This window comes from Cydia fagiglandana, chromosome 5 (genome assembly GCF_963556715.1).
Source record: "Cydia fagiglandana chromosome 5, ilCydFagi1.1, whole genome shotgun sequence".
NCBI classification, from domain to species: Eukaryota; Metazoa; Arthropoda; class Insecta; order Lepidoptera; family Tortricidae; genus Cydia; species Cydia fagiglandana.
Window position 1 is genome coordinate 5,812,843 of NC_085936.1, and position 26,834 is coordinate 5,839,676.

Here is a 26,834-nt window from a genome sequence, read left to right on the forward strand (position 1 = left end):
TAACCCAAAAGTAACTACATAGTTTGTTGTTAATACAGTTCGTTTTTTTAGCATTAAAAAGAACTTGCAAGAAGGTGAGCGATCTTGACACGTCTTTTAACTGAAAAACGCTTTTTAAAAATCAGTAACTATTACTTATGAAAGCAGAAGAATATAAATGATCGTATTAGATTCATAATTGTTACATATTTATTATTATTATACGTAAATACACACAGGCAGCTTAAAGCTGATACGTGCACATCAATGTCCACTTGTGTTTTGTAGTCTACGAATTTGCCGTTACTTATTTTTAAAATGTGTTTTTCATTCAAAGACACATCAAGATTGTTTACCTTATTTCTAATGCTAAAAAAACGAACTATAAACAAGATTCATATTTCAGAGCGAAAAAGATAACGAGCTGACAACCCTAAGCGTGCAACGTCGTGTATACGTGTCGCGCGACGAGCAGCGACAAGTCGCGTCTGTCATGCTGCACTCGGACACCAACCACCTCATCCGAGTGGGAGGCCTCATCTTCCTGAGCCCCGGGCACCTGCTGCCGCACCAGCTGGCCGCCTTCCACACGCCCAACTATATCTACCCTATCGGATATAAGATCGTGAGTACCACGGGTGCTGTCTCCTGGTACAGCTCCCGTCATGTTGCTCTGACACCAACCACCTCATCCGAGTGGGAGGCCTCATATTCCTGAGCCCCGGGCACCTGCTGCCGCACCAGCTAGTTGCTTTCCACACGCCCAACTACATCTAACCTATCGGATATAAGATCGTGAGAAGCTCTAAGCTACATTTAGTAGCACAATAGAGAACGAAGTGTTTAAAATAAACTAAACACAACTTTAATTTGGTCTGAGGGATTTGATTACACCATTTAGTAGGACATAATACACGCCGTATTGCAACGGCGACAAGGGCGCGAAACGCCTTGTAGTTTGAACTGACTGAGAGAATGATGCAAATATTTTTTCTCAAAAATGGACGGCAAAGTCGACTTTGCCGTCTAAAAAATAGGTCGCGAAGCGCGTAGTTTATGGTCAGTCAAAAATTAAAAAGTTAAAAACATTGCAGTCTCGATTTTGGGACTGCAATGTTGCATACAAATTCCATTATTTTTCGAGTTCCAAACTTTTTAAAAGTTGAAATGGCCATATCAAATGAAGGCACAGGCCCATTAAACAGCCAAACAGATGATTAGTACCGCGACTATTTAGCTGTCTCAAATAGGTTGGCGTATTTTCGGCAGAAAAATACACTTCTATTTTTTTATTAAAAAAATAAAAAGGCGGCAAGGGCTTTTTTCTGTGAAAATATATACGTAAGAACGTTGCTTTTGTAAAATATTTCTATGATATTTATGTTTCTTGCACCATTTTTGAGAAAAGCACTATATATGACTCGGCTGGAAGGCTACGTGCTGGCTTCGGATTCAATTAAACGGACTCCCAAGGTCGTCCGTTTAAAACGAATCCTCAGCCTGCAAGTAGCTACTTCCGAGCCTCGACAATAATGTACTATTGGAAAACTCATGCGTTTTTGCCCATTTATTCTTTAACTCTCGATCGAGTCCCAGCACTTTAAAATGTCAAAAAGCTATATTAGTCCTAGTCCCGTACGCTGACTTGAGGGATTAATGATGACAAGAACATGTTCCAAAGCAGATGTGATAAATTTGTTAACGTTAATATAAATGTTTGTATGTCAGGTGAGATTCTACTGGTCGATGACGCGCGCCAACGCGCGCTGCCGCTACGTGTGCTGGATCTCGGAGGAGGCGGGCCGGCCGCGCTTCCACGTGCGCCTGCAGTCCGAGTCCGAGCAGGACATGAGCGCGCCCACGCCGCGCGCCGCCTGGGCCAAGGTACCTCATTATACTACCATTTCACTGCACAAGTGGATGCATACAGTGAGTACAAAAGTGCAAGCCTTTGAAGAGCAGAGGCGAGTGGAACTCGACGCGAAGCGCGACGAGTTAAAGGCCCGACCACCTGCGGTCATAAATTACAATTTTGTCGGAGGGGTGCTGACCTGCGGTGTGTGTGGACGTACATTCACCGCAAAAATAGGCTACGTCAGCCACCTGAGAGCTCACGATCGTCGCTCTCACTAGCCAGTGAATACCCAGTCGCCGAGGCCGAAACCGGCTAGGACAGGATGATAATCACTGCACAACTGAACACTATACCATTGAACATATTTTAGAGGGTTGTTCCCACTAGTCCCTCCAAGTTGTTAGCAGTGGCAACTACTGAGAATTTTTTCCCACCTTTAACCACTGGTAACTACTGGGTTTAAGGTGAAGTTTTACTCCCAGTAGTTACCACTGGTAATAGGTATATAAATAACAGACTTGAAACACTAGTTGTGTTCTCCAGGTGTTAGACGCAGTGGCAGCGTTGCGCGAGGCCCGCGGCGAGCCCGGCGTGCTGAAGCTGTGGCCCAACTACGTGACCGGCGAGGACCTGTTCGGGCTGACAGAGCCGGCCGTCGTGCGAGTGCTCGAGAGCCTACCTGGTATGTTATTAGTGTTCCGTACAAAACTTTGTTTACGGAACACTTATGGGATCACTTCGGTCTTGCAAATCAGTTAAATACGTTTTTCTCAGAGACCGTTTGACATAGATACCTAAAATTTGGAACAGTTATAGCAATTACCACCACTCATATTGGGAATAAGTCAAAACTACTTATTTCTTATTAAAGGGGGAAATTTAGGGGGTTGAGAGGGGTAGGCTGAAACTTTTTTCATTTGTAAGAATCGTGTGGGGTACCATTAGAAAGCTTGCAAAAAATTGAGTCGATGGACTGATTTTGACTTCATTTTAGACTGCAATAGTTTCGTCAAAAAATGCATTTAAAGTTGCAAGTTTTCATACAAAAAATTTCACCTCTGTCCTGGCGATTTTCGCGAAAACTATAGCTAACAGGCAGCTGACCAGTCAATACCCAACTTAAAGAAGCATGGAGACGGCGGGAAAATTATCAGCTTAAGTTTATCTTTATTAGTTTTTCAACTGCAGCTTGACCTTTGGTTGCTTAGGGCTAGCTAACTGATGCTTACACTGGTCAATTCATATTAGGCGAGAAACATCCTTAGTTAAAACTTTGGCATTGAAATTTATGACTTATGTCTTTGACACAAGGTTTAATTCTGCTTGCTTATTTTTGTGGGATATTTAATTTTATCTCAATAGCCTACTATAAGTATGAGAGAGATCTACAAAATACGACCTTATTATATTGCAAATAAGTTTCAATTTCGAACGGGCTTTCCAACCAATGGACTAGGCATATCAAAAATCTGATAAATTCAAATTAAGAATTCCGTTCTTGACTGTCGTTGTGTTTTTTTTTTCCACAATAGGACACATAGAGTTTTAATTTTAATGTTGTTTTTATTATCACTTTATTTGTTATTGGTAAATATACTGGGTCAAGCAAATTTGTCAGTAGCAAACGGCGGCAAATTTGAAAAATCGCGGGTTAGCAACACTGTGTTCTAATAATTCGAAAATCGCGTGTCATCTGTGTTTTATCTGTGGAATGTGGATCGCGAATGACAGCCATCATCTTGTTTGTTTACAAATGGTTTACAATGTTTACAATCTGAATCGATTCTATTTCAAGAGATATTTCTGCTGTGTTACCATTAAATACCAATATATTAAATAAGACTGTGCTTAATTAAAGCTAAGGTGCCTACAATGCCTACAGTGCCAACTGAAAAATCTAATAAAATATGAAAATCCAGTATGACATCTACCTGCTGAAGCAATGATTTTATTCATACATTCTTGTTTAACGGCATAGTCCACTTACAATTTTATTTTGAGATCTTCAAATTAGTTAATCATTTTTATCAACATCACACACCGCTTTTAAATTGTCCGTCCATACGTATTAATAACAATTTCAAACATTTTCAATAGAGAATCCGCGAGTGACAATTTGAATTGACGTACGTGACAAGGCGCGCTCAGCGAAAAAAAAAGTTTTGTTTCGATGTACATTGTACATTGCTGCTTTTCTTAGCGCAATACTACTCTTTGAGTGTTGCCCTACTTTAGTTTGCTTTACATTGCTACTGACAAGATTTGCTTGACGCACTATATACGCTTTAGGTTCATAGAGTTAGTAAGGCGTATAGAGATAATAAAGTCATTTAATATTTATGAACAGCTTTGGCCTCATGTATAGATTTTATTGAGAGTATCTGATTCGTCGAAACAATATACACAATATTCCTTTTCATTAAGTACCATTACATTTCTGTATTAATTGTATAATTATAATATCTATTAATTATATTCAGTTCTTATGTATATTTTTGAACGGATCGGTGAGCAACAAGATTCAGGGCTATAACCGCGAAAATAGAAGTTCGCAAATTGCGAGCATTTTTCTCTGTCACTCTAATTACGCCTTCATTGGAGTAAAAGAGAAAGATCCCCGCAAATTGCGAATTTCGGTTTTCGCGGTAGCCCCTCAGTCCAGTTACGAGAAAATAATTTTAATATCACAGTTTTTAGAAACAAAGGTAAAATTGACGAAATATTTAAAGTAAGCCGATCTTGTTTTTTAGCAGTTCTAAATAATATTAAAGTCTATATATATGGCATAGAACTAGAAACAAAATCAAATAAAAAATAATAATGAGTTCTAAATTCAAATTGAAGGAGTATACATTTAAGGTATTATAGGCCAAGCGCGCACCATGATATTAATTTTTGCGACACGATTTTAGAATCGCGCTGTAATATATCGCAGAAAATTCACTGCGCGCACTGCGATGAAAAAGTCGACGATTTGTTCATTCTCAACATGGATTTCGTACCAGTCGCTTGTCATGAAACGTGTCTTTAATATGAGATTGCTGTATGACTTTGAGCATTTATAACACAAAGGTGATCCCCGTCTATTTCCATAATTAAATGGTCAACATCTAGCGTCTCATTTTGAGACTCCATTGGAGATGCAGGTGCCGAGATGTTGGGGTTTGGAGAGCGAAATGCCGACTGAGGTCCGGCCGGGGTGCGATTTTATTATCATAGTGCGCGCGGGGCCATACAACTCCGCATGCTGCAATTCACTTTGCGACAATCGCGTCGCGAACAATCGCGGAAAAATGTGACAAATCACAATTTTAAAATCGCTGCGATTTTTTTGTCGCATATGCGCGCACTAACATATAAACACATACGTTGCATTTCTGCGACGTAATTATCGCAGGACAAATAATCGTGGTGCGCGCTTGGCCTTACTCTAAATTATTATAATACATCAAGCATTCGCGAGATGCTCGACTTCGGTATTCAAACACAAAGCAATAGTACAAGAATCTAACTAAATGCAAAGGCCGAAGGAGCGATTCGAAGATCCGAAGCGTCCGACAGACGCGCGCCTCCCGTAACTTTTCCAAGTATTTTTAAGTACAAGTGTCTAAGTCGCAAGATCCAAAGGCTTGTTTATGGTCAGGTCGCAACGTCTTTTCAACTTTGCCGCATTGTGTTTAGTTCATGGTTAAGTAATTTCAGCCCCTCAATATAGACTGACATCAGTTTCCGAGCACCCGCGGCAGTAGTGCTGCCCCTCGCTCTATACTAATGCTCTGGTTTCCTAGGATAGCGGTGCCGTCATATAGCGGCCGTCTCCATACAAAAACTACGACATCCATATTTAGCCCTATTTGTTGTATCCTAGGAAATCTATCTTAAGCGACCGCCTGTAACTGACCGGTGGGAGCGTAAGAGTTGTAGTGACGTATCGGCGTTCTCCGACAGGCATAGAAACGCTGACGGACTACCGGTTCAAGTTCGGTCGGTCGGCGCTGCTGGAGGGCGGGCTGGCGGTGAACCCGTCGGGCTGCGCGCGCGCGGAGGCGCGCTGCCGCGCGTCGTGGCGCCGCGTGCCGGCCGCGCGCGCCGCCGCCGCGCCGCCGCCGCAGCTCGCCGCCGCCGACGGGCCCGCCTGCCCCTACAGCAAGCAGTTCGTGCACACCAAGAGCAGCCAGTACAAGAAGATGAAGTCCGAGTGGCGGAACAACGTCTACCTCGCCAGGTACCCTCCACCCCACCCCCCACCCCTCCTGGCGCCGCGTGCCGGCCGCGCGCGCCGCCGCCGCGCCGCCGCCCGCGCTCGCCGCCGCCGACGGGCCCGCCTGCCCCTACAGCAAGCAGTTCGTGCACACCAAGAGCAGCCAGTACAAGAAGATGAAGTCCGAGTGGCGGAACAACGTCTACCTCGCCAGGTACCCTCCACCCCACCCCCCACCCCTCCTGGCGCCGCGTGCCGGCCGCGCGCGCCGCCGCCGCGCCGCCGCCCGCGCTCGCCGCCGCCGACGGGCCCGCCTGCCCCTACAGCAAGCAGTTCGTGCACACCAAGAGCAGCCAGTACAAGAAGATGAAGTCCGAGTGGCGGAACAACGTCTACCTCGCCAGGTACCCTCCACCCCACCCCCCACCCCTCCTGGCGCCGCGTGCCGGCCGCGCGCGCCGCCGCCGCGCCGCCGCCCGCGCTCGCCGCCGCCGACGGGCCCGCCTGCCCCTACAGCAAGCAGTTCGTGCACACCAAGAGCAGCCAGTACAAGAAGATGAAGTCCGAGTGGCGGAACAACGTCTACCTCGCCAGGTACCCTCCACCCCACCCCCCACCCCTCCTGGCGCCGCGTGCCGGCCGCGCGCGCCGCCGCCGCGCCGCCGCCCGCGCTCGCCGCCGCCGACGGGCCCGCCTGCCCCTACAGCAAGCAGTTCGTGCACACCAAGAGCAGCCAGTACAAGAAGATGAAGTCCGAGTGGCGCAACAACGTCTACCTCGCCAGGTACCCTCCACCCCACCCCCCACCCCTCCTGGCGCCGCGTGCCGGCCGCGCGCGCCGCCGCCGCGCCGCCGCCCGCGCTCGCCGCCGCCGACGGGCCCGCCTGCCCCTACAGCAAGCAGTTCGTGCACACCAAGAGCAGCCAGTACAAGAAGATGAAGTCCGAGTGGCGGAACAACGTCTACCTCGCCAGGTACCCTCCACCCCACCCCCCACCCCTCCTGGCGCCGCGTGCCGGCCGCGCGCGCCGCCGCCGCGCCGCCGCCCGCGCTCGCCGCCGCCGACGGGCCCGCCTGCCCCTACAGCAAGCAGTTCGTGCACACCAAGAGCAGCCAGTACAAGAAGATGAAGTCCGAGTGGCGCAACAACGTCTACCTCGCCAGGTACCCTCCACCCCACCCCCCACCCCTCCTGGCGCCGCGTGCCGGCCGCGCGCGCCGCCGCCGCGCCGCCGCCCGCGCTCGCCGCCGCCGACGGGCCCGCCTGCCCCTACAGCAAGCAGTTCGTGCACACCAAGAGCAGCCAGTACAAGAAGATGAAGTCCGAGTGGCGCAACAACGTCTACCTCGCCAGGTACCCTCCACCCCACCCCCCACCCCTCCTGGCGCCGCGTGCCGGCCGCGCGCGCCGCCGCCGCGCCGCCGCCCGCGCTCGCCGCCGCCGACGGGCCCGCCTGCCCCTACAGCAAGCAGTTCGTGCACACCAAGAGCAGCCAGTACAAGAAGATGAAGTCCGAGTGGCGCAACAACGTCTACCTCGCCAGGTACCCTCCACCCCACCCCCCACCCCTCCTGGCGCCGCGTGCCGGCCGCGCGCGCCGCCGCCGCGCCGCCGCCCGCGCTCGCCGCCGCCGACGGGCCCGCCTGCCCCTACAGCAAGCAGTTCGTGCACACCAAGAGCAGCCAGTACAAGAAGATGAAGTCCGAGTGGCGCAACAACGTCTACCTCGCCAGGTACCCTCCACCCCACCCCCCACCCCTCCTGGCGCCGCGTGCCGGCCGCGCGCGCCGCCGCCGCGCCGCCGCCCGCGCTCGCCGCCGCCGACGGGCCCGCCTGCCCCTACAGCAAGCAGTTCGTGCACACCAAGAGCAGCCAGTACAAGAAGATGAAGTCCGAGTGGCGCAACAACGTCTACCTCGCCAGGTACCCTCCACCCCACCCCCCACCCCTCCTGGCGCCGCGTGCCGGCCGCGCGCGCCGCCGCCGCGCCGCCGCCCGCGCTCGCCGCCGCCGACGGGCCCGCCTGCCCCTACAGCAAGCAGTTCGTGCACACCAAGAGCAGCCAGTACAAGAAGATGAAGTCCGAGTGGCGCAACAACGTCTACCTCGCCAGGTACCCTCCACCCCACCCCCCACCCCTCCTGGCGCCGCGTGCCGGCCGCGCGCGCCGCCGCCGCGCCGCCGCCCGCGCTCGCCGCCGCCGACGGGCCCGCCTGCCCCTACAGCAAGCAGTTCGTGCACACCAAGAGCAGCCAGTACAAGAAGATGAAGTCCGAGTGGCGCAACAACGTCTACCTCGCCAGGTACCCTCCACCCCACCCCCCACCCCTCCTGGCGCCGCGTGCCGGCCGCGCGCGCCGCCGCCGCGCCGCCGCCCGCGCTCGCCGCCGCCGACGGGCCCGCCTGCCCCTACAGCAAGCAGTTCGTGCACACCAAGAGCAGCCAGTACAAGAAGATGAAGTCCGAGTGGCGCAACAACGTCTACCTCGCCAGGTACCCTCCACCCCACCCCCCACCCCTCCTGGCGCCGCGTGCCGGCCGCGCGCGCCGCCGCCGCGCCGCCGCCCGCGCTCGCCGCCGCCGACGGGCCCGCCTGCCCCTACAGCAAGCAGTTCGTGCACACCAAGAGCAGCCAGTACAAGAAGATGAAGTCCGAGTGGCGCAACAACGTCTACCTCGCCAGGTACCCTCCACCCCACCCCCCACCCCTCCTGGCGCCGCGTGCCGGCCGCGCGCGCCGCCGCCGCGCCGCCGCCCGCGCTCGCCGCCGCCGACGGGCCCGCCTGCCCCTACAGCAAGCAGTTCGTGCACACCAAGAGCAGCCAGTACAAGAAGATGAAGTCCGAGTGGCGCAACAACGTCTACCTCGCCAGGTACCCTCCACCCCACCCCCCACCCCTCCTGGCGCCGCGTGCCGGCCGCGCGCGCCGCCGCCGCGCCGCCGCCCGCGCTCGCCGCCGCCGACGGGCCCGCCTGCCCCTACAGCAAGCAGTTCGTGCACACCAAGAGCAGCCAGTACAAGAAGATGAAGTCCGAGTGGCGCAACAACGTCTACCTCGCCAGGTACCCTCCACCCCACCCCCCACCCCTCCTGGCGCCGCGTGCCGGCCGCGCGCGCCGCCGCCGCGCCGCCGCCCGCGCTCGCCGCCGCCGACGGGCCCGCCTGCCCCTACAGCAAGCAGTTCGTGCACACCAAGAGCAGCCAGTACAAGAAGATGAAGTCCGAGTGGCGGAACAACGTCTACCTCGCCAGGTACCCTCCACCCCACCCCCCACCCCTCCTGGCGCCGCGTGCCGGCCGCGCGCGCCGCCGCCGCGCCGCCGCCCGCGCTCGCCGCCGCCGACGGGCCCGCCTGCCCCTACAGCAAGCAGTTCGTGCACACCAAGAGCAGCCAGTACAAGAAGATGAAGTCCGAGTGGCGGAACAACGTCTACCTCGCCAGGTACCCTCCACCCCACCCCCCACCCCTCCTGGCGCCGCGTGCCGGCCGCGCGCGCCGCCGCCGCGCCGCCGCCCGCGCTCGCCGCCGCCGACGGGCCCGCCTGCCCCTACAGCAAGCAGTTCGTGCACACCAAGAGCAGCCAGTACAAGAAGATGAAGTCCGAGTGGCGGAACAACGTCTACCTCGCCAGGTACCCTCCACCCCACCCCCCACCCCTCCTGGCGCCGCGTGCCGGCCGCGCGCGCCGCCGCCGCGCCGCCGCCCGCGCTCGCCGCCGCCGACGGGCCCGCCTGCCCCTACAGCAAGCAGTTCGTGCACACCAAGAGCAGCCAGTACAAGAAGATGAAGTCCGAGTGGCGGAACAACGTCTACCTCGCCAGGTACCCTCCACCCCACCCCCCACCCCTCCTGGCGCCGCGTGCCGGCCGCGCGCGCCGCCGCCGCGCCGCCGCCCGCGCTCGCCGCCGCCGACGGGCCCGCCTGCCCCTACAGCAAGCAGTTCGTGCACACCAAGAGCAGCCAGTACAAGAAGATGAAGTCCGAGTGGCGGAACAACGTCTACCTCGCCAGGTACCCTCCACCCCACCCCCCACCCCTCCTGGCGCCGCGTGCCGGCCGCGCGCGCCGCCGCCGCGCCGCCGCCCGCGCTCGCCGCCGCCGACGGGCCCGCCTGCCCCTACAGCAAGCAGTTCGTGCACACCAAGAGCAGCCAGTACAAGAAGATGAAGTCCGAGTGGCGGAACAACGTCTACCTCGCCAGGTACCCTCCACCCCACCCCCCACCCCTCCTGGCGCCGCGTGCCGGCCGCGCGCGCCGCCGCCGCGCCGCCGCCCGCGCTCGCCGCCGCCGACGGGCCCGCCTGCCCCTACAGCAAGCAGTTCGTGCACACCAAGAGCAGCCAGTACAAGAAGATGAAGTCCGAGTGGCGGAACAACGTCTACCTCGCCAGGTACCCTCCACCCCACCCCCCACCCCTCCTGGCGCCGCGTGCCGGCCGCGCGCGCCGCCGCCGCGCCGCCGCCCGCGCTCGCCGCCGCCGACGGGCCCGCCTGCCCCTACAGCAAGCAGTTCGTGCACACCAAGAGCAGCCAGTACAAGAAGATGAAGTCCGAGTGGCGGAACAACGTCTACCTCGCCAGGTACCCTCCACCCCACCCCCCACCCCTCCTGGCGCCGCGTGCCGGCCGCGCGCGCCGCCGCCGCGCCGCCGCCCGCGCTCGCCGCCGCCGACGGGCCCGCCTGCCCCTACAGCAAGCAGTTCGTGCACACCAAGAGCAGCCAGTACAAGAAGATGAAGTCCGAGTGGCGGAACAACGTCTACCTCGCCAGGTACCCTCCACCCCACCCCCCACCCCTCCTGGCGCCGCGTGCCGGCCGCGCGCGCCGCCGCCGCGCCGCCGCCCGCGCTCGCCGCCGCCGACGGGCCCGCCTGCCCCTACAGCAAGCAGTTCGTGCACACCAAGAGCAGCCAGTACAAGAAGATGAAGTCCGAGTGGCGGAACAACGTCTACCTCGCCAGGTACCCTCCACCCCACCCCCCACCCCTCCTGGCGCCGCGTGCCGGCCGCGCGCGCCGCCGCCGCGCCGCCGCCGCAGCTCGCCGCCGCCGACGGGCCCGCCTGCCCCTACAGCAAGCAGTTCGTGCACACCAAGAGCAGCCAGTACAAGAAGATGAAGTCCGAGTGGCGGAACAACGTCTACCTCGCCAGGTACCCTCCACCCCACCCCCCACCCCTCCTGGCGCCGCGTGCCGGCCGCGCGCGCCGCCGCCGCGCCGCCGCCCGCGCTCGCCGCCGCCGACGGGCCCGCCTGCCCCTACAGCAAGCAGTTCGTGCACACCAAGAGCAGCCAGTACAAGAAGATGAAGTCCGAGTGGCGGAACAACGTCTACCTCGCCAGGTACCCTCCACCCCACCCCCCACCCCTCCTGGCGCCGCGTGCCGGCCGCGCGCGCCGCCGCCGCGCCGCCGCCCGCGCTCGCCGCCGCCGACGGGCCCGCCTGCCCCTACAGCAAGCAGTTCGTGCACACCAAGAGCAGCCAGTACAAGAAGATGAAGTCCGAGTGGCGGAACAACGTCTACCTCGCCAGGTACCCTCCACCCCACCCCCCACCCCTCCTGGCGCCGCGTGCCGGCCGCGCGCGCCGCCGCCGCGCCGCCGCCCGCGCTCGCCGCCGCCGACGGGCCCGCCTGCCCCTACAGCAAGCAGTTCGTGCACACCAAGAGCAGCCAGTACAAGAAGATGAAATCCGAGTGGCGCAACAACGTCTACCTCGCCAGGTACCCTCCGCACCGACCCCGACTGAACCTTTGACGACACATTTCAACTACTGCCGGCGCAGCATGGTTCCATTTTTATCGCCTTTAAAACGTGACAGGCATGGTGACAAGCGATAAAAATGCGACCGTGCTACCGCCGCTGACTCGACCGATTCCTTCTAATTATTTTTGACTAGAGTGTCATTCTATGGAACTTGCGAATATGTAAACAAACCGCCATATTGCAATTGTGTCTGAATCATAGATATAAGAATATACAGATACCTTCCAAGCGAGCTGTCAGTGGGACCACTTTTTGTTTAGTGTACGATTAACAAAGCGACCCACTTTGCTGTAGCCATGTCGATAAAGTCATATCGATAAAATATCGACATTTCTTGCAATTTTAATTTTACTTCAAAGGTTTAACTATACCTAAACTGAACAAAAACGCTTTTTTTCTTTATTGTGGTTATCAGATCACAATTTTATAGTCACGCCCCAGGAGAGAACCAAGGGAAAGTTCAGATATTTAATTAAAATACATAAATACCTACTAAAATAGGTGGTCCGCAATAATTGAATTATTTTATTACATTATAATATATTCATTATCCATTAGCATTTCAATTGTGTTTATGTTTAACGAAGATATTGAAGCTTCAATTAATCGCTATTTCGTTCCGCTGTGTAGCGTTTATCGATATATAACATGATTAAAATCGACTTTTCACATCCCTAAAAGAGCACACATATACGTTTTTACGCACACATGCACAACCTGGGTCGCCTAAAAAGGGGACACTTGGATTTCAAGTCCATCTTGTCAACAGTATGGTTGTCCTTTTTTGACAAACGGCATTTTTAAAAGAGCAAGGAGAGAGAAATGATACTAGTTGCTGCGCCGTGAAAGAGAACAGACAGAGTAGGGGGCTTGGTCTGAATGATGAATTTACAAGGCTTTCCCAAAAGATCCAAATATATTCGAATTAATCCAGCTTTGATGATTCATTTGAAAACAAGTCACATTTCCCGAAAATGCAATCTAATTTGAACCTTAAATCGGCACATGCCGATTAAACATTAAAGTAGCAACTTTAACATTAAAGTAGAAATTTTATTTACGCGTCTGTGGTCGATAAATCGTACTATGCCTGGAAAAGTACAGTAGAGTCCGGTTATAACGACACCCAAGGGACCGCTGATATTACGTCGTACTAACCGGACGTCGTACAAAACAAACTGCCAATTTCAATATATTTTTTCAATCAAAATAATTACAACATTTTATATTTATTAATACTTATGCGACACTTAAAGAAAAAAGAAAACATTTCTTTTAAAATAGTTTTTTACGTTAGTATTACGACACCTTGTCAAAATGGAGAGACTTGTGTGTTTAGAAGAAGCCACTTTTCAATATACGCGTACTCACTCGTCATCCGCAAATTACTCGAATCCCGTAAAATAAAAACACGTAATGCTTGGAGATCTAATCAAGATGACGTTGTTTTATCACACAGTTTCTATGGCCACCTCCTGTGTCTATCATCAGATCAGCTCGAAGGTACCTACCAAATATTGCATTGATACCCAACTTACATAATTATGTACTTATGTGAAGTTTAAGCTCAAATGAATAATGGGAATTGGGTTTTATTTAGTTTACGAAAGTAAGAAGAGCAAGTTTACGAAAAGTCACGTGACTATTTCATCTTGCTCCGTGTAGGCAAAAGGGGAGTTGGGTGAGCGGGACGGAGTAAGCTTCTTACCAACAATTTATTTGTAAAAACTACGTCGCTCGTCGCTGTAACCGGACTTGACGGACGGATTTTGTGTCAATTTCCGTCGTTAAAAGCGGTCGGTTGTTGTAAGCGGAGTCGTAATAAACGGTTGTTCTTTCATAGTAGCTTGTACTAAAACCAAACAAGTGCCTATACTTACGTCGCTATAAGCGGTTGGTTGTTATAAGCGAAGTCGTACTAACCGGATTTTACTTAACAAATTCGTTTTTTTTTATTTATTTAGAACACAAACAGTCACATAATACAAATGGATTTTTAGTACAATGTAGTGTACTTAATATACTTAAGAAACAGACCTGGAGGTTCATTAATGAGTAGGTGACGTTCCACGGAAAAGGGTACCTTATGGCGGCCGGCGCTTACATCGCATAGCGCCGCAATAATATTGGAGCGGCGTTAATAATAGCGTAAGCGCCAACCGCCATAAGGTACCTATACCTTTGGGACGTCACATATAATGTTAACATATATAATAACCGCAGAAAGAAAAATAAAATTGAATTTATGAGCCATATCTACTTAAACTGTATTTACCAGTCTTCCAAACAAAATCAATATTGTTTTAGATTATATAGAGGGTAGGTAAGTAGAAAACAACATTATGGCAACAAATCGATTGAAATGTTCGGAATTTTCTGAAATTCATAAAACTCGCTCTCTCGCTTTCTTCAGGCGGCATCTAAATCCTATGTCCGACTAAGGGCCACTTGCACCAATCCCTCACCCGGTTTTAACTGGTTACCAGTTAAGTAAGTTAAGTTACCATGGTTACCAGTACAATTTTACACTTGGTTAAAGGTTGGTACAAGTGACCCTAAGGCTCCCGACCTATTTTTACACTTACGTACGTATATTATGTGTACAGGTCGAAGATCCAGGGGCTGGGTCTGTACGCGGCTAGAGACATCGAGAAGCACACGATGGTGATCGAATACATCGGCGAGATCATCCGCTCCGAGCTGTCCGAGATCCGAGAGAAACAATATGAAGCGAAGGTAAGGAAAATAAGTTCTCTTTCTACACTCTCTTTTGCATAGTTATCGACTATCGTTAAGAATAGATCATAAATAAAATTAAATGGAAAACTCCTTTCCATTTTATTTTTGATTTAGGAAAGTTACTGTTTTCTTACTTAAATGATCTATAAATTATCAAAGTTTTAGCATCTGCTATTTTCCCGATGTAGCCATTGACAGCGTGCATTGATGACTTCTCTTATTTAAGTAACAATTATTTATCGATGATTTTTATGCCACAAGGGAAACATGTATACAGGATGGCCAAAAAATAAAAATAAATAATTCCCGTTGCCAGGGAGGTTTTGGGATTATACTGAGCAACTTTTACTATGTGACCAACGCCGAAATCGCATATAATTCCAAGACCTCCCCGGCAACGGGAATGCACTTATTTTTTGGCCATCCCTGTATAAATTTTTGTTGCATGAGTTAAGTTAAACGGCTCATTTAGACGACGCGAGAACTCGTATGCGAGTTTCTGCGGTTTTTGATCGGTCGGTTGAATTGGTACGTCCAATTCGCAACCAACAGTCCGCAATGTAACTAAAATCTCATGCGAGTTCGCGCGCCGTCTAAATCAGCCCTTATTGTGATTTTTGCCTAATCCTGTTTGGTGGTGTAGAACCGCGGCATCTACATGTTCCGTCTGGACGAGCGGCGCGTGGTGGACGCCACGCTGTCGGGCGGGCTGGCGCGCTACATCAACCACTCGTGCCAGCCCAACTGCGTGGCCGAGGCCGTCGAGGTGGACCGCCATCTGCGCATCATCATCTTCGCCAAGCGCCGCATCGCGCGCGGGGAGGAGGTAACATCTATTACTTATCCACCTACAAACTTTCATCTTGGTATCAAAATTTTGAGCCAATGACGTGCAACCAGCGACGCGTTCTGCGCCCAAGATGTTTCAGAAGCATGCACTAAGGTACCACGCCGGATGCTACGCTGGTCGCGCCGGTGCTCTAGCGTCCAGTGTTTGCACCCTTAAGCCGAGTTTGGATCAAAAATTCTAAGCAATTGTTCTTAAACCATAAAGAGATCCATAGAAAACCAGAAAGTAATAGATCAGGAAGTAACCTACATTATGACTACTAATATCCGGTATTTATGTAATTCTCACTCGGTCATTCTAAAAGTATTTTCATTATCATAAGCTGATCATCTATACTCGCGTGTCAAATACAAACCTAAAAGACCGACCACATCGTTAGCGTTTTTCCATACATTTGAAACGTAAACGTCTTAAGGCCCCTGTACATATTGGGCCAACGTAGGTCAGTCTAAGGGATGCAGCTATGCGGTAGAATGAGATATCAATATCTCTTGCTCCCTCTAACGCATAAATGCGATCCTTGGATTGGCCTACGTTGGTCCGATATGTACAGGGGCCTTAACGCTGCTATGTGGTCGGGCCTTCAATTGACGTACAGAAACGATGAAGGTCTAATAATAATGTGGTTTATTGTTTTGATCAGCTGGCGTACGACTACAAGTTCGACATCGAAGACGACGCGCACAAGATCATGTGCATGTGCGGCGCCCCCAACTGCCGCAAGTGGATGAACTGAACGCCAACAGGACAGTACCGAGTACCGGATACCGGACACCACTCGCAGTAGATAGCTAGTGAGCGAACCTCTATCCTTGTCGTATTGGTTTCCTTTTAGTGTAAAAAGGCTATGAAACCTAGTTTTTACCAAAGTGATTTTAGTACCCCTAGTGTTAAGTGTAAAAAGTCTTAGGTAACCGATTTCACTTTCACGAGCTGGCAAGTGTGATTTAGCCGTAAGAATAATGATTTACAGATAATCTATAGTTTATTATAATTTTATATGTGGACGTCGCGACGTTTGAACACTTTTTGTACATAATATTAAATCGGTATATGAAACGTTGTTATTGAATTTTGATGTTTTAAAAGTGACATTTCGTAGCGTACTGATTGGAGTATTTTTTTTTTAATTTAATATTTTGATGTGTTCTATGAACGTTCGGTGTGGCCGCTGTTTTCTATTGACATTTTATTGGTTTTAATTTAAATATATTTTTTCACGGATGACTTTCTAAATTGTTGTTGAATCTTATACAAATAAAATAATGAATCGATATTGAATAGTAGAATAGTTTTGATAATCTCACAGCGATGAAGTACTTTAGGTAACCAAATAGAAGAATATGCATTTAGTACACTAGGCACGAGTATATTTTATGAAGTATCATTACATATGCCTTGTGGTGCCTGTTTTGTACGTCGTAGTACGTTAACGTTACGGTAGGTTACGCGACACCACAGCACGCCTTGGTCCGCCCGACCCAACCTACATATACTAACTAGTGTATACGTATTTATGTAGCGTAGCGCTCGCGCGACTATTCTTACACTCTTACTATAGGTAGGGAGTGAACGATACCGGTCAACGTAGTCACTTAAAAATACACTTTTACAAACATTTTATTTAATCATCTTAACAGTCTTAGAACTATGAACTAAAACTATTTATTTTAAGTCTCAGATCATATTTTTATCACACGATAGACTGCACTTTGATAAGACATAGTTAATGAATTTTCCGCGAGCTGTAGGTAGTGTAATTTATAATATAGGTTATTTTTCCAAATGTGATATTACCTCACACGGCGTCACATGTTCATTTTGTAGTGGCGACTTAGATCTAGTATTAGCTAGGTATCGCGTAGGAACTGTGAAGTTGTCCGAGCTGAACTGCGACGCGACGCGTTACGGATATATCAAAGCCGGCTGTGACTGTCACTTGTCCTATGTTAGATCAGTTTGCGTATGTGTAGAGGTCGCATCGCGTTGCGTCATTCACCTGGGACAACGGTATTTCTCCTCGGTAAACAAAGTGATATTGATATGATATATTATCGGCAATAGAGTGACGCCCGGCTCGGGCTGAATTCTGTCAATAATATCTTAGTTCGAGTTTATAGAAATTTATTTGAACACGAAGTTGCCATCTACCAATGTTATGAAATCATGCAATCTAATTTTAAGTGTTAAATGTGCAATACCGTATCTTGAATACAGATTGTAAATAATCCGCTGGTAGTATCTTACTTATATTGTAATCGCGAAATAGTTTTTTAAAAGTTGTACTACAATAATCGTTTCAATTATTATGTTCTCATTGCTTTTCTATGGACTTATTTATTTAAAGCATTCCCAAAATATTGCACTGATTTAAAAGTAGATCCAATCTATTGTTTCAGAGTTATGTATGACAATGTTTGTAAATTGAATACTGTAGAAATATTTCTATACAATAATATTTTTATTGCATTATTTTCCTATCATTAAACCTTAATTAGTAAATACACGCCTTTCATTTTCAATCAATTCATCATAGAGTTAGACTAAGAAAAGTCTGCAGCGATTTTGATAGCACACGCAGTGCGTTATTTTAAACGTCCATCTTCCTTATTCTTCTATGAAATTATGACGTATTAAATTGCACGTATTGCGGACTTTTCTTGGTCTAACTCTAATATTACATGCATTCAGCAGTTTCTCTTTGATAAAATGAAATAGGGTAAAAGAGAATGAAATCGTTTTAGTTAAAAAGGTCACCAAAAAGTTAGCAGGCAGCATCAAATAAATATTGACAATACAAAGTCAAGTAAGTTTGCTGGTTGCACCTGGCTTGGCTGCATGGGCTTAAGCATAATTTCATAAAGGTCTGTTTTCTTGACATTTTCTCGTTGTAATTCGCCATTAATTATCAGGACTCGTAATGAATGTTAAGCAAGTAAAACACGAATATATTTTGTATAAATTTTATTACAAACTTTGTTTTTTTTTGGACTTACTGCAAATAATATACCGAAAAACATTGTCTAAGTACAGCTGGCGACCAGCCGCGTTGATCACAACTTATTCAGGAAACGGCTCGCCCCGCCGCGCCACCGCCCACTACCAACAAGCTTATAGTATCGCCACTTCACAACTACGGATAAAATAGTGATTATCAACAGACTTTAGCAATAAAATGTTGTATAACAAGGTTCAAGAGCTCTTGAGGAAACCAAAGATAAGTATACGATAAGCTTCTTGGCTCAATAACTACACTTCGATTCAAACAAGTACTTCCACAGTAAACTGTTTCGGGGACATTATGTTTCTACTGAATCAGCTTTGTGCTTTTGAGTAAAATAAAAGTAAACGGGTGCGATTAGTCCCACACGGGCGACTCGCGCCGATCCAATAAGTTTCGATAATGCATCGATAGTTGTAAATGGAAGATTCACAATATACATTAACTTGACACTGGTGGGAAATACTTAAATTCATCAAAAGACGCACGTCGCGGACGCGCCGTTCCGCCGCCTCGGGCCGTGCCCGGCCCCACACTAGTTATTGAAGTAACATATAAAAATATAACAATCCTCACTTTAGAAATGTACAACACAATGAAAATAGGATAGGACATTGTAATTCGACGCCATGTTGGAATGAAAATAAGAAAATAAATACATTAGATTATAATTAGAATATAAGTAAATGTGTGAAAAATAATAATAATTTATGCAGAGATTTGCCGACGCTCACAATGGGTTCACCGAAAACGATAATATCAACTTATAACGCGTTGCACCATTACCTTAATATTTAGATAGACACATTATTCATCTTGCGACCAAAAAATATTTTATAGCATATTTTTTAGACTTGCTAAGTTTTTCAGCGGAACGAAATAACTTATACAATAAGCTGAGCCGGAGAGTTCAGAATCACAATACATATGCTAAGTACCTCTCCCACTAGCAGTGCGCTACGTGATAAATAACAAGTTTTGTACTTTCTGCTCTAGTTTATCATATTAAATCATATAACATGTCAATTAGAATGTTTAAAATTTGTGTATTTAAAATATTTCTTAATAATGAAATGTCACACCATGTATACTCGTACAATAAAGTATTGCGTATACGCATTGCCAGTGAGAGGGCGAGTCACCCCGATAACATTCCAAGCCGCGATGTCTCTTGGCAGAGGCAACAGTCTACCGCAGACACTAACACCCATACGGTGCTTGCGATTCGCGACAAATATGCAATATATTCGCCAAGAATATGTACAAATACATTCAAATGTTCTCATTTGATGTTTAAATCAATTAACTAATAGAATAGATAAGACACGTAAATGCGCAAGCGAGCGGTCGCTGGCTGCCGAAAGTGGAACCGATCAAATTCAAAAGCACTCTTAACTTTTAATATTTTTAACAAATAGTGTTACCGTGCTGTTGAGTTTGTGTTTTCATTATTTGTGGAGATGTCACTATTACACATGGGTAATCTAGTAGCATTTTGGTGGCAGCTTTGAGTTAAAAGAATCGTTACCTATTTTCAAGTGAGGTGGTATATTTATGTAATCGTAATTAAGTCCAATTAATAATTTTAATTCTATACCAATTAATTTAACTCAAATATGCTACCATTAATATCCTACGAGATTACAGATTTATAATAATTATTGCAGCATTCTTAGATCTGGCATAAAGATTATGCAAATTTTAGCGATCACTGTTTAACTTATGGTCTCTACAGATTCTTTTTGCGATCGGCAAGAGGTCTTATAACAATTTCCTAGACCTATTCCTTATCGCAATAAGGTCTATATATGCATTTAAAATGTCTTACAAATTGATTGTTATTTGTTTTTTCTTTATGCCCGACATGTTCAAGTTTCAGCAGCCAGTTTGAAGAATACGGGAGTGATGTTGAGTGTGAGACGGCAGGTGTTCAGTCGATGTACTGCGCGAGCCAGCGGAAGCCCTCGCCGTAGCCCTGGCGCTTCAGCACCGAGCACATGAACAGCTCCAGCGGCCGTCCCGGCAGCTCCGACCGCGACACCTTGCCCTGGGGGAACAATTTAACAGTCAATTTTATTGTTTGATCGCCGACACAAATGCGGAGTCCGAAACCTGAATTTCATCTCTTCCATTATGACGTTGCGTGTTTATATTGAACAAGTTAATGTACCGGCTGAAATAGATGTCTGCAGCTAACGCCATTAACACTTGTTACGGTGGCACCCGAGACAATCTCCCGAGTATATACCATAATAGTACAACTCTAAGGTCGAGCAGTAATTGCACCTCCTACCCAAACCACTAAGTTTCATCATCATTCGTCGCGTTTTCCAGTCAGCAGAAGAAGTTGCTAAGCGGGAGAGGTGTTCAATATTACCTTGATATTGATACGCTCTTATTCTCTTAACAATAAAGTCGCGTCAAGGTCATTATGAACACCCGGCCCGCCTAGCAACTTCTGCTGCTGACTGTCCCAGCATTTTGCTCATGGGAGCCTGGGGTCCGCTTGGTAACTAATCCCATGAATTTTTGCGAAAGCGACTGCCATCTGATCTTCCAACCCAGAAGTAAACTAGGCCTTATTGTGATTAGTCCGGTTTCCTCACGAGACTGGTAAATATCAAATGATATTTTATAAGGGAGTTAAGCGGACCCTGGCGCTAGGCCGGGAAAACGCTAGGTCGAAGAAGATTTTATAAGGGAGTTAGTTTACCGTCTCAAATTACTTAAGAGTGATAAATACGAAGGCTACTAGACATACCTTGCAGGTGGTCTGCTGGTACAGGTTGAAGAACTGCCGGAGCTCGTCCTCGCTGGCGGCGCCGGGCTTGTCGATCTTGTTGCTACTGCTACTAGACATACCTTGCCCGTGGTCTGCTGGTACAGGTTGAAGAACTGCCGGAGCTCGTCCTCGCTGGCGGCGCCGGGCTTGTCGATCTTGTTGCTACTGCTACTAGACATACCTTGCCCGTGGTCTGCTGGTACAGGTTGAAGAACTGCCGGAGCTCGTCCTCGCTGGCGGCGCCGGGCTTGTCGATCTTGTTGCTACTGCTACTAGACATACCTTGCCCGTGGTCTGCTGGTACAGGTTGAAGAACTGCCGGAGCTCGTCCTCGCTGGCGGCGCCGGGCTTGTCGATCTTGTTGCTACTACTACTAGACATACCTTGCCCGTGGTCTGCTGGTACAGGTTGAAGAACTGCCGGAGCTCGTCCTCGCTGGCGGCGCCGGGCTTGTCGATCTTGTTGCTACTGCTACTAGACATACCTTGCCGGTAGTCTGCTGGTACAGGTTGAAGAACTGCCGGAGCTCGTCCTCGCTGGCGGCGCCGGGCTTGTCGATCTTGTTGCTACTGCTACTAGACATACCTTGCCCGTGGTCTGCTGGTACAGGTTGAAGAACTGCCGGAGCTCGTCCTCGCTGGCGGCGCCGGGCTTGTCGATCTTGTTGCCCAGGATCAGCACCGGGCAGTTGCTCAGCGTCTCGTCCGTGAGCAAAGAGTCCAGCTCGGCCTGAAATATAACAAAAGTTATGGTTCATTGCTCTGCTTCTGCTTCGGTTTTGTTTTTAAAACAGCGCCGTAACACTACTCGCACTGTAACTTCAAATTTACCTAGATTTCAGCCTATTTTAATGTTGTTACATGTGTTTCAAATAAAAGCATCATTCATTCTTTGCTTTTATATTATTGAATAGTTTAACGCCTTGCCTTTAAGTCCTAATAAAAGTCAGGCATGTTAATAGTACACCACAAACTTTATACATCAAAATTTCATGTGTTGATCACTCTCATATAGCAAAAGCGAAAGTTGAATGTCTTTTAATTTCAATATTCGCCATGTCGCCTCAGCATCGGTAAGTATTTGGCAACTCACGGAATCACATTTTTTTACGCTGAACTGCAACAATTTCAAAGTGTTTACAGAAATACTCTGAAATTGTTGCTGGTTTTCGACGATGGTGGTGAGATGGTAAAGTAGTGAGTGAAATTCCTATTACTTATTAAAAAAAAGAAATGTCGTCGTAAATATGTGGTACCTTGGACTCTGGCAGCCTGGCGCGGTCGCAGGCGTCGACGAGGAACACGATGGCGTCCACGGCCGGGAAGTAGTCGCGCCACACGCGCCGCGCCTGCGCGTGCCCGCCGAGGTCGAACGTCGTGAAACGCATGCTGCCTATCGACAGCTCCTCGGATGCTGGAAACGGTAGGGATAAGCTTAGGGGCAGTTGCACCAACCACACTTAACGGACTGATAAACATCAATCAACAGTGTAGTATGAAACTTCCCATACAATAAAATTTAGCGAACGCTTTAATGGTGACAGACGGTTTGGTGCAACCGACCCTTAGAGTAGTGGTAGTTATTGTGGCCGGCATGCTGGAAATTTACCGAGTTTGACATAGTGAACGCCTGCCTAGGATCTATATTCCTATCTATACTTCTGTATATTATCAGGAATGGACTCTTGGGTCTCTTGGTGAACAAAGCAAAGACTATATGGCCGCGATGCTCAGTCATGACGACACAAGGAGAAGAGTGTTAGCAGTGGCGTAGCTAGCATGGGAGGCACCCGGTGCGGAAATTGTGGGCGTCACCCCAAAATTCAATCAAAATAGTGAAATATGTATATTTAAAAAGAGTAATTGTAATATATGTTAAATAGCTCAGGATTTACTCCATCGCTTTCATTTTACATGATTTTACGAATTTTTATAAGTGGCACTACTGATGTTCACGGTCGGGTGTTACCCCTAAATGGGTGACACCCGGGGCGGACCGCCCCCGCCGCCCCCCCCTAGCTACGCCACTGAGTGTTAGTCATATAGGTAAACTCCATAAACTTCAAGTGACGCGCGCGGCTACAGCCGAATATCAACCTTCATACATTCCAACATGGATCACGATTTTAAGAATGTTACTTTTAGATCCAATCTGGACTTTTCTAACAAGCGAAAGTTGTTTAATCAGGTTTCTAATCAATGAAGTTACTAGAAAAAGGCCCTCTAGATTGCATTTATATTATGGCGATTTTTTAAAAACTGCTGGCCGAACTAACTGCACCTTGACTGGAAGGTGGCAAAACTTACTGGGATGCAATGTGGGCACATGCTGCGCGAGTCTGTCATCCTTAAGCATGTGCAGAAGCGTGGTCTTGCCCGCGTTGTCCAGCCCCAGGAACAACAGCTTGCCAGACTTCTTCCATAACCCTGAAAACACACACACATGACTTTCTTGGCACCAATCATAGGTGGATATGGTGGAAGTTGCCATACTCACAACACATATAGACATGAACATACCTTGGGGTTTTGGGTGCAGGAATGAATTAGTGTATTTAGTTGTTAATTGTAAAATAGTTACCAAACCATCAATTAAAAAAATTAGTACTAATCTCGAAATGTGCTTATAAAATAAATGTTAAAATAGGTTCTGTTTTCACAGTTTTTACCTATGAGTCAGAGTGGTTAGTAAACCTCAATTTAATTTAAACCAAGCAATAGATGACAATTTTTTTAATCAGTATGTGTGACAATACTTGACAGCTACAACATTTCTTTAAGTGATTTTTTTTTTTTAATTAATAATGGGCTTACTCATGGCCACAGACTAGCCGAGGCGTAGACGTGGCCTACGATGGAGCTCGCTCGCCCAGAAGGTGCCTGTTCACTCTTGATTTGAAGGTTGCCAGGTTATAAGAACACGGAAATATAGACGCCGGCAAGGAATTCCATTCCTTGGCAGTGCGCATAAGGAAAGTAGAAGCAAAGCGCTTCGTGCGAATTGGTGGAATATCTACCAAGTAAGGATGGAAACCGGCCGTGCGTCTAAAAGTCCGATGGTAGAATGGGGACGGTGGAATAAGCTCGTGTAGCTCTTGGGCACACTCGCAGAAGTGCAACCTGTAGAATACCGACAGGCTGGCGACTTTACGCCGATTACTAATTTATGCAATCATGAATGACAAGTGAGTATACTTTTTAACATCTTGGTGAACATGAATGAAGAACTGTGACCTTTGTGGTTAATTGTTAAATCTGTTTTTGTACACCAACAATAGAATGGGTTCAACATGTATGGTTACTACCTTACATAATAGGAATATTAAAATAAACTCAAGTGCATGTTTAGCGTTCACCTTGATCTAACCTTGAAATAGCAATTAGATGATTTTTTAGGGTTCCGTACCCAAAGGGTAATTAGGATCAGATCAGATGATCAAAGTTGTGAAGCATTTGGGTTTTTGGTATGTTCACAAATTTTGTACAAACAAAAACATTTTCATTATAAAATGATGACGTGAATTAGAATATAACTAAGTATATCACAAGAGGATGGTTAATAATAGAGTTAACACATTCACTACCAGCGACCCGCTAGATGGGTTCTCTGTTTGTAGGCGCTGTCCGCTACATACGGTTATCCTGTGTTATTGACTACACTCGTAGCGCGTAGCTTGCACTATCACTGAATGTGTTAAAAATATTGGTGGTGACAAAACTGTTAATCTTCAATACACAAGCATTCTCTCACCCATATTTTTGTCATTTTTGTAAGTCCGGATAAGGATTTAGGATGGCATAAAGTGCCACTTAACCAGTAAATGTGACCTAAGATTGTGTGTTGTGGTAATGATTTCATCATACTAGATGGCTTGCACTTGCACACTGTCCTCATTAATATGCTACCCTAAAAGGCACCTTACTGGTGCAACTAATTATGTACACTAAACATTCTTTTTTATTTTAAAAACAGTATGGTTGAGAGTATGCAGAGAGAAGTATTCACAGTAAATTGTCATAACAAATTATTATATGAAGATTATACTCACTAATCATATTTGACATTGAACGACAATATAATAAATAGGTAATGTGTGACCAAGGTAAGACGATGAGGCTAAATATAATATATATAATATTTTAATGTTGTCCTTTAGGGTGGTCTTCCATCCAATATATTCCTGACATCTTGCTTAATGAGAGAGTGAGATACAATGACATTGGACATAGAAATTGGACAAGTGGAACACCACCCTTAGGGGCTATTCATAAATTACGTCATTTCAAATTAGGGGGGGGGGGGTCCAGACATTGGATGATGGTAGCATGACGTAGGAGGAAACGGGGTCATTCGAAGTATGATTTTTGGATGATTTGGGGGGGAGAGGGGGGTCAAAAATCGATGACGTAATTTATGGACAGCCCCTTAGCAAATCATTGTTGGTAAACCTGCGCATAACGTCATGCAACCTCTGAAGAACCATAAAACCTCCCAACTATAGTCCAATACTGCAACTATGGTCCATGAGTTCAAAAGGAAATTAAATGTCAATACCAATGTGCCTTTTGGTTTACTCAGTTTTTTCTTCCATTTATAAATAATTCTTGCCTTATTAGAACTACAAAAAATACAGTAAAAGTCACATTCATGATGAAAAAATTAAAGTTAATTTTGGACCACAGTTGGGAGCTTTGCACTATAGTTAGGAAGCTTTACGGAATTTAAAAGGCACATGAAACCTTTTATTGAGAGGCCTGTGTCCTGCAGTGGGACAATACAGGTTAGTGATGCAGGCTAATAATTCATAATAATTGTTGCTCAAGCTACTATCTTCAACCAATTGAAGCAACACCTGGTATTGTTTCAAAATAGTTTGATAGCGGAATAGTTTGTTAAGTGTACATATGCTACAAGGGCAATGCACAGATAGCCTATAAAATTAGAAACAATGTCTTATTCCGCACAATGGGCCTTGTATAAATAAAATGTAATAGATTAAAACTATAATGGAAAGTATCTTAATAAAATGTATTAAACTAGAACTACTAACAATGGGACAACAACAGAAATTAAATGCTTACCCAAAAAGCCGAGGACACCAGTGAACCAGTCCAAGATGAACATTGTGAATCTGGAAGGTATCAAGATGATTATAGCTTCCCTTTCTTCACAAAGAATACACAAATGAGTATGACTTGCAAATCCAATTGATATAAATTACGTAGTTTCATCTGACGTATGGATAGCACTCTGATAACTTAGCAAACAGCATGTGAGTCGTTAGACACGTTTGGGGCGCACGAAAATTATTATAAGAATGCGATATCGAATTGAGTAATACGACTGACGGAACGTCACTCGCGTAGAACTACGAACAGATTTACCATCACCAATCTAACAAAATACTCACTTATTAAAATTGAACTAGATTAACTAAAACTAGAGGAAGTTTATCACAATGTTTCGCACTTAATTCCAATTAATTACGTCGCAAAAATCGACGAATTATCTCTTAATTGATGGTAAATGTATGTTGGAACTTGGCTCTGATTATGCGATGAATCTGTTGGCAATGAATGACGTACGCTACTTCCGGTTGTCTAGAGTTATTAACGCGTTTCAAATTAACAATAAAATAATCTGATCATAAAGTAACATTA

The 26,834-nt window shown here is 47.5% G+C and overlaps 2 protein-coding genes across 2 annotated transcripts in view; one reads left to right on the forward strand and one right to left on the reverse strand.

Moving 5' to 3' along the window:
- Nucleotides 1-17,893, forward strand: part of LOC134664346 (histone-lysine N-methyltransferase 2C-like) — a 77,862-nt gene extending 59,969 nt beyond the window's left edge. The window contains exons 51-57 of the mRNA XM_063520920.1: nt 386-604; nt 1,708-1,863; nt 2,378-2,516; nt 5,783-6,059; nt 14,409-14,538; nt 15,185-15,367; nt 16,035-17,893. Coding sequence (XP_063376990.1) covers nt 386-604; nt 1,708-1,863; nt 2,378-2,516; nt 5,783-6,059; nt 14,409-14,538; nt 15,185-15,367; nt 16,035-16,127 — 1,197 coding nt within the window. The 3' untranslated portion in view covers nt 16,128-17,893. The remainder of the gene's footprint in view (nt 1-385; nt 605-1,707; nt 1,864-2,377; nt 2,517-5,782; nt 6,060-14,408; nt 14,539-15,184; nt 15,368-16,034) is intronic.
- A 447-nt stretch (nt 17,894-18,340) lies between these two features.
- LOC134664344 (GTP-binding protein SAR1b) lies at nt 18,341-26,749 on the reverse strand. The gene is made up of 6 exons (XM_063520919.1): nt 26,585-26,749; nt 26,256-26,305; nt 23,481-23,600; nt 22,430-22,587; nt 21,760-21,903; nt 18,341-20,439 (listed from the first exon to the last, which is right to left on the reverse strand). Exons 2-6 carry the CDS (start codon nt 26,296-26,298, stop codon nt 20,323-20,325), a joined length of 582 nt encoding a protein of 193 aa, XP_063376989.1. The 5' UTR covers nt 26,299-26,305; nt 26,585-26,749; the 3' UTR covers nt 18,341-20,322.
- Nucleotides 26,750-26,834: the final 85 nt, after the last annotated feature.

What these genes read in the sequence shown, in the direction of transcription:
- LOC134664344 (XM_063520919.1), bottom strand. Translation starts at nt 26,298, where the DNA reads ATGTTCATCTTGGACTGGTTCACTGGTGTCCTCGGCTTTTTGG. An exon ending in TGTGCCCACATTGCATCCCA is followed by an intron (nt 22,588 to 23,480) that starts GTAAGTTTTGCC and finishes TACCGTTTCCAG; the next exon opens with CATCCGAGGAGCTGTCGATA. An exon ending in CCAGGCTGCCAGAGTCCAAG is followed by an intron (nt 21,904 to 22,429) that starts GTACCACATATT and finishes GTTATATTTCAG; the next exon opens with GCCGAGCTGGACTCTTTGCT.